The following is an 8,787-nucleotide window of genomic DNA, read 5'->3' as shown; positions in this document are numbered from 1 at the left end:
GACTACCTGCTGGAACATCTGCACCGTGGCTGAGTGTGGTGGTGGTGGTGGTGAGTGTGGTGGTGGTGGTGAGTGTGGTGGTGCTGAGTGTGATGGTGAGTGTGGTGTTGAGTGTGATGGTGGTGGTGAGTGTGGTGGTGAGTGTGGTGAGTGTGGTGGTGAGTGTGGTGGTGGTGGTGAGTGTGGTGCTGAGTGTGGTGGTGGTGGTGGTGAGTGTGGTGGAGGTGGTGAGTTGACTACCTGCTGGAACATCTGCACCGTGGCTGAGTGTGGTGAGTGTGGTGAGTGCGGTGGTGAGTGTGGTGAGTGTGGTGGTGAGTTGACTACCTGCTGGAACATCTGCACCGTGGCTGAGTGTGGTGGTGAGTGTGGTGCTGAGTGTGGTGGTGAGTGTGGTGGTGAGTGTGGTGGTGGTGAGTGTGATGGTGAGTGTGGTGGTGAGTGTGGTGGTGCTGAGTGTGTGGTGAGTGTGGTGAGTGTGGTGGTGAGTTGACTACCTGCTGGAACATCTGCACCGTGGCTGAGTGAGTGCGCATGGCGAGGGAGTATCGCAGCAGGTTCTGCTGCAGGGGCGTCAGGAACTGTGCCGCCTTCTTGTGCAGCAGGCTGTAGTACGACTGCTCTGACGCTGATGGCGCACACAGACAAAGGTCCCCCGTGTAGCCTCAACAGACTGTAGGGGCAAGTGCTGTGAGTAGCGAGCAGCAGCTATAGACACACAGGCAAAGGTCCCCCGTGTAGCCTCTAACAGGCTGTAGGGGCAAGTGCTGTGAGTAGCGAGCAGCACCTATAGACACACAGACAAAGGTCCCCCGTGTAGCCTCTAGCAGGCTGTAGGGGCAAGTGGCTGTGAGTAGCGAGCAGCACCTATAGACACACAGACAAAGGTCCACCGTGTAGCCTCAACAGACTGTAGGGGCAAGTGCTGTGAGTAGCGAGCAGCAGCTATAGACACACAGGCAAAGGTCCCCCGTGTAGCCTCTAACAGGCTGTAGGGGCAAGTGGTTGTGAGTAGCGAGCAGCACCTATAGACACACAAAGGTCCCCCGTGTAGCCTCTAACAGGCTGTAGGGGCAAGTGCTGTGAGTAGCGAGCAGCACCTATAGACACACAGACAAAGGTCCCCCGTGTAGCCTCAACAGGCTGTGGGGGCAAGTGCTGTGAGTAGCGAGCAGCAGCTTTAGGCTCGTTCACACACTCTATCATTTGTCACGTGTTCGCTCAATCGCCCGCTCACTTCCCCCATTCTCGTGCTCGCTCACTCACTCACTCATCCACCTACTCACCCACTCACCCACTCACTCACCTCACCCACTCACTCACCCACTCACTCACCCACTCACCCACTCACTCACCTCACCCACTCACTCACTCACCCACACACTCACCCACTCACTCACCTCACCCACTCACTCACTCACCCACTCACTCACCCACTCACCCACTCACTCATCCACCCACTCATCCAATAACCTCACTCATTCACCCACCCACTCACCTCACCCACTCACCTCACCCTCCCGCTCACCCATTCAACCGCTCACCCTCCCGCTCATTCACCCACCCACCCACCCACTCACCCACCCACCCACCCACTCGACCACCCACCCACCCACTCACTCACTCACCCACCCACCCACTCACTCACCCACCCACCCACCCACTCACTCACCCACCCACCCACCCACTCACTCACCCACCCACCCACCCACTCACTCACCCACCCACCCACTCACCCACTCACTCACCCACTCACCAACCCACTCACCCACTCAATAACCGCACTCACTCACCCACCCACTCACCTCACCCACTCACCTCACCCACTCACCCACTCACCCAGTCAACCACCCACTCACTCATCCACCCACTCACTCATCCACCCACTCATCCACCCACTCACCCACCCACTCACCCAGTCAACCACCCACCCTCTCTCCCACTCACCCACCCACCCACCCTCCCGCTCACCCTCCCTCCCACTCACCGGCGCCAAGGACAGCCGAGAGGTCTTGGACGGTGTCCACGAAGTTCCAGAATTTCTCGTTGCTCTCCTCGGCGATGAACTCGCTGTGCGCAGACACGTAGACACCATGTAGACACGTAGACACGGAGACACCATGCAGACACGGAGACACCACGCAGACACCATGCAGACACAGAGACACCACGCAGACACCACCACCCCCACCACCACCACCACCCCCACCACCACCACCACCCCCACCACCACCACCACCCCCACCGCCACCACCCCCACCGCCACCACCACCACCCCCACCACCACCACCACCCCCACCACCACCACCACCCCCACCGCCACCACCCCCACCGCCACCACCACCCCCACCACCCCCACCACCACCACCACCACCCCCACCACCACCACCACCACCACCCCCACCACCACCACCACCGTCACCACCACCCCCACCACCACCACCACCACCCACCTGGCCTCGATCAGCAGTGGGGTGTTGCTCCACTTGGCGTCGAGAGTCGTCGTCACGCCCTTGGTGGCCGCCCTGCACCGAGGTACCGGCCCGGCCAGCAGCAGCACGGCCAGCAGCAGCAGCAGCGGCGTCAGCTGCTGCTGCTGCTGGCGCTGCTGCCGTGACGGCGGTCGGGGAGCAGTCGCCATGGCAACGGTGGCCATCTGTAAACTGCGGACGGAGCGAGAACGTCGGCCGGAACGGTCGGCGAGCGGGCGAGAGGAGTAGTAGGCCAAATACGCAACCACACACACAGACACACGCGCACACGGGCGTGTGTCTGTGTGTGTGCGCGTGTGTGTACACACAGACACACGCGCGCCACACAGACACACGCGTGCCACACAGACACACGCGCGTGTCTGTGTGGCGTGTGTGTACACACAGACACACGCGCGCCACACAGACACACGCCACACAGACACACACGCGCGTGTCTGTGTGGCGTGTGTGTACACACACACACACACGCGCGCCACACAGACACACACGCGCGTGTCTGTGTGGCGTGCGCGTGTGTGCGTGGTGTGTACACAACCACACACACATGCGCGTGTCTGTGTGTGTGTGTGCGCGTGTGTGTGCTTGTGTACACACGCACACACGCGTGTGTGTGCTTGTGTACACACACACACGCGTGTGTACACAACCGCGGACGTATGTGGGTTGTTCTGTCCGTTGCGAAGTAAACGTCGCAACCGGGGAGACAAAGGCGGCCGGGCGTGGTGCTTGCCACCCACCCCCTCGTGTGCCACAGTGCCGGTAGCCTTCGTGGGTGATGCTGCTGCTAACAGCACTTGCCCCTACAGCCTGTTACAGGCTACACGGGGGGAATGGGAGCTTCATCTTATATCAGAAGCCCCACCACCACCACGAACCACTCCACAACGTCACGTGGCTCCAGGGTCAGAGGTCAGAGTGCTGAGCTGGCACCACTGAGAGGCCGAGCTCCGATCCGAGTTTCAACCGCGCTGTGTGTGTGTGTGTTGAACTTCTTTCACACCGTGGTCCCAGCCATAGACTCACACAGAGACCCATAGACTCACAGAGAGACTCATAGACTCACACAGAGACCCATAGACTCACACAGATACCCATAGACTCACAGAGAGACCATAGACTCACAGAGAGACCCATAGACTCACAGAGAGCCCCATAGACTCACAGAGAGACCCATAGACTCACACAGATACCCATAGACTCACAGAGAGACCCATAGACTCACAGAGAGCCCCATAGATTCACAGAGAGACCCATAGACTCACGTAGAGACCCATAGACTCACAGAGAGACCCATAGACTCACACAGAGACCCATAGACTCACGCAGAGACCTATAGACTCACACAGAGACCCATAGACTCACGCAGAGACCCATAGACTCACACAGAGACCCACAGACTGACACAGAGACCCACAGACTCACACAGAGACCCACAGACTCACACAGAGACCCACAGACTCACACAGAGACCCATAGACTCACACAGAGACCCATAGACGCACAGAGAGGCCCATAGACTCACAGAGAGACCCATAGACTCACAGAGAGACCCATAGACTCAGAGAGACCCATAGACTCACACAGAGACCCATAGACTCACACAGAGACCCACAGACTCACAGAGAGACCCATAGACTCACAGAGAGCCCCATAGACTCACAGAGAGACCCATAGACTCACACAGATACCCATAGACTCACAGAGAGACCATAGACTCACAGAGAGACCCATAGACTCACAGAGAGCCCCATAGATTCACAGAGAGACCCATAGACTCACGTAGAGACCCATAGACTCACAGAGAGCCCCATAGACTCACACAGAGACCCATAGACTCACGCAGAGACCTATAGACTCACACAGAGACCCATAGACTCACGCAGAGACCCACAGACTGACACAGAGACCCACAGACTCACACAGAGACCCACAGACTCACACAGAGACCCACAGACTCACACAGAGACCCATAGACTCACACAGAGACCCATAGACGCACAGAGAGGCCCATAGACTCACAGAGAGACCCATAGACTCACACAGAGACCCATAGACTCACACAGAGACCCATAGACTCACAGAGAGACCCACAGACTCACAAAGAGACCCACAGACTCACCACACAGAGACCCACAGACTCACACAGAGACCCACAAACTCACCGCACAGAGACCCACAGGCTCGCACAGAGACCCACAGACTCATCGCACAGAGACCCACAGACTCATAGCACAGAGACCCATAGACTCATCACACAGAGACCCACAGACTCACAGAGACCCACAGACTCACCACAGAGACCCACAGACTCATTGTACAGATACCCACAGACTCACCGCATAGAGACCCACAGACTCACCACACAGAAACCCACAGACTCCCCTAACAGAGACCCACAGACTCACCACACAGAAACCCACAGACTCATCGCACAGAGACCCACAGACTCATCACACAGAGACACATAGACTCATCGCACAGAGACCCACAGACTCACCACACAGAGACCCATAGACTCATCACACAGAGACCCACAGACTCACCGCACAGAGACCCACAGACTCGCACAGAGACCCACAGACTCACCACACAGAGACCTACAGACTCACCGCACAGAGACCCATAGACTCATCGCACAGAGACCCACAGACTCACAGAGACCCACAGACTCACCACACAGAGACCCACAGACTCATTGTACAGATACCCACAGACTCACCGCACAGACACCCATTGACTCACCACACAGAGACTCACAGACTCATCACACAGAGACCCATAGACTCACCACACAGAAACCCACAGACTCAGCACACAGAGACCCACAGACTCACCGCACAGAGACCCATAGACTCATCGCACAGAGACCCACAGACTCACAGAGACCCACAGACTAACCACACAAAGACCCACAGACTCATCGCACAGAGACCCACAGACTCATCACACAGAGACCCACAGACTCACCGCACAGAGACCCACAGACTCACCGCACAGAGACCCACAGACTCACCACACAGAGACCCACAGACTCACTCACACGGAGATCCACAGACTCACCACACAGAGACCCATTGACTCACCACAGAGACCTACAGACACACTCACACAGAGACCCACAGACTCACCACACAGAGACCCACAGACTCATCACACAAAGACCCACAGACTCACCACATAGAGACACACAGACTCGCACAGAGACCCACAGACTCACCGCACAGAGACCACAGACTCACCACACAGAGACCCACAGACTCACCACACAGAGACCCACAGACTCATCACACAGAGACCCACAGACTCATCACACAGAGACCCACAGACTCATCACACAGAGACCCACATACTCACCGCACAGAGACCCACAGACTCACCACACAGAGACCCACAGACTCACTCACACGGAGATCCACAGACTCACCACACAGAGACCCATTGACTCACCACAGAGACCTACAGACACACTCACACAGAGACCCACAGACTCATCACACAGAGACCCACAAACTCATCACACAAAGACCCACAGACTCACCACATAGAGACACACAGACTCACTACACAGAGACCCAAAGACTCACTCACACAGAGACCCACAGACTCACCGCACAGAGACCCATTGACTCACCACACAGAGATCCACAGACTCACCACACAGAGACCCACAGACTCGCACAGAGACCCACAGACTCACCGCACAGAGACCACAGACTCACCACACAGAGACCCACAGACTCACCACACAGAGACCCACAGATTCATCACACAGAGACCCACAGACTCATCACACAGAGACCCACAGACTCATCACACAGAGACCCACAGACTCACCACACAGAGACCCACAGACTCACCACACAGAGTCCCACAGACTCGCACAGAGACCCACAGACTCGCACAGAGACCCACAGACTCACCGCACAGAGACCCACAGAATCACTCGCACAGAGACCCACAGACTCATCACACAGAGACCCACAGACTCACCACACAGAGACCCACAGACTCACCGCACAGAGACCACAGACTCACCACACAGAGACCCACAGACTCACCACACAGAGACCCACAGATTCATCACACAGAGACCCACAGACTCATCACACAGAGACCCACAGTCTCATCACACAGAGACCCACAGACTCACCACACAGAGACCCACAGACTCATCACACAGAGACCCACAGACTCACCACACAGAGACCCACAGACTCACCACACAGAGTCCCACAGACTCGCACAGAGACCCACAGACTCGCACAGAGACCCACAGACTCACCGCACAGAGACCCACAGAATCACTCGCACAGAGACCCACAGACTCATCACACAGAGACCCACAGACTCACCACACAGAGACCCACAGACTCACCGCACAGAGACCCACAGACTCATCACACAGAGACCCATATACTCACCGCACAGAGACCCACAGACTCACCGCACAGAGGCCCACAGACTCGCAGAGACCCACAGACTCACCGCACAGAGACCCATAGACTCACTACACAGTGACCCATAGACTCGTCACACAGAGACCCACAGACTCGCAAAGAGACCCACAGACTCACCGCACAGAGACCCATTGACTCACCGCACAGAGACCCACAGACTCACTCACACAGAGACCCACAGACTCACCCCACAGAGACCCACAGACTCACTCACACAGAGACCCACAGACTCACCCCACAGAGACCCACAGACTCACCACACAGAGACTCACAGACTCACTCACACAGAGACCCACAGACTCACCACACAGAGACCCACAGACTCACCCCACAGAGACCCACAGACTCACCACACAGAGACACCCACAGACTCATCACACAGAGACCCACAAACTCACTAACACAGAGACCCACAGACTCACCACACAGAGACCCACAGACTCACCACACAGAGACCCACAGACTCACCCCACAGAGACCCACAGACTCACTCACACAGAGACCCACAGACTCACCGCACAGAGACCCACAGACTCACTCACACAGAGACCCACAGACTCGCAAAGAGACCCACAGACTCACCGCACAGAGACCCACAGACTCACCGCACAGAGACCCACAGACTCACCGCACAGAGACCCACAGACTCACCACACAGAGACCTACAGACTCACCGCACAGAGACCCATAGACTCATCGCACAGAGACCCACAGACTCACAGAGACCCACAGACTCATTGTACAGATACCCACAGACTCACCGCACAAACACCCATTGACTCACCACACAGAGACTCACAGACTCACCGCACAGAGACCCACAGACTCACTCACACAGAGACCTACAGACTGGCAAATTGAATGTGCGTGCATATGAAACCGATGTATCAATTGTACCGCGTTACCGGTCTAAGCCTCGTTCAGCACCAATGAATTGCACAAACCACACACAAGCAATCACATCGTACGGCAGTGCTGGCTAAATCCGAGCTCTGAGAGTCAACGAAATAATGAACTTTGACAACCACGGGCAGACACCGCGGACTGCGGCCTACACCACGGCGCTCGGATAGATTCTCTGCCGGGTCCGGAGGCGCCTTTCCCGGCCGGGCCAGGCCCGCCGAGCCGGTCGTGGGTTAACCCGGTGACCACCACTACCACCTTTATTCTTATTATATTTCTTTAAAAAAAACACATTGAACCCAACCCACGCACACAAACAGACAATGTCGCTGTTAATGTGGAGGAATTTTTCTTTTGCTTTCCCGAAATTGATTGCCAATTGTTAAATGGTAAAAAAATGTTTTAAGTTTAAAGTTTCAGCCACACGTCCACTCACCGGGGTTTCGTAGAGCGGACAGCCCCGGCCAATCGGATCGCTCCTCGTGTCTCATCCGCCTCGGGGCCACGCCCCCTCCTCGCCCCGCCCACCTCATCCACTACACCGACCACTCCCCGCCCCTCCCCCACCCTCACCGCCTCCCCGCCCCTCCCCTCCCCCACCCCGCCCCGCCCCTCCCTCGCTCCCCCCTCCTCTATACACGACTATACACTACACTATACACTACACTATACACTACACTATACACTACTATATACTACACTATACACTACACTATTCACTACACTATACACTACACTATTACACTACACTATACACTACTATACACTACACTATACACTACTATATATACACTACACTATACACTACACTATACACTACTATATATACACTACATTATACACTACACTATACACTACACTACACTATACACTACACTATACACTACACTATACACTACACTATACACTACTATACACTACTATATATACAC

General features: G+C 56.1%; 1 protein-coding gene across 1 annotated transcript in view; it reads right to left on the bottom strand.

The window, feature by feature from the left end:
• Nucleotides 1-8,374, bottom strand: part of LOC116958063 (UDP-glucose:glycoprotein glucosyltransferase 1-like) — a 71,086-nt gene extending 62,712 nt beyond the window's left edge. The window contains exons 1-4 of the mRNA XM_076055173.1: nt 8,292-8,374; nt 2,454-2,663; nt 1,988-2,070; nt 498-628 (exon numbers count right to left, since the gene is read on the bottom strand). Coding sequence (XP_075911288.1) covers nt 498-628; nt 1,988-2,070; nt 2,454-2,656 — 417 coding nt within the window. The 5' untranslated portion in view covers nt 2,657-2,663; nt 8,292-8,374. The remainder of the gene's footprint in view (nt 1-497; nt 629-1,987; nt 2,071-2,453; nt 2,664-8,291) is intronic.
• Between the last annotated feature and the right edge of the window lie 413 nt (nt 8,375-8,787).

The sequence above is a fragment of the Petromyzon marinus genome, chromosome 70 (assembly GCF_048934315.1).
Source record: "Petromyzon marinus isolate PM22_M1 ecotype Great Lakes invasive population chromosome 70, UKy_Petmar_22M1.pri1.0, whole genome shotgun sequence".
NCBI lineage: Eukaryota > Metazoa > Chordata > Hyperoartia > Petromyzontiformes > Petromyzontidae > Petromyzon > Petromyzon marinus.
Note: the sequence above shows the minus strand (reverse complement) of the source record. Positions and strands in the feature narration are given on the sequence as shown.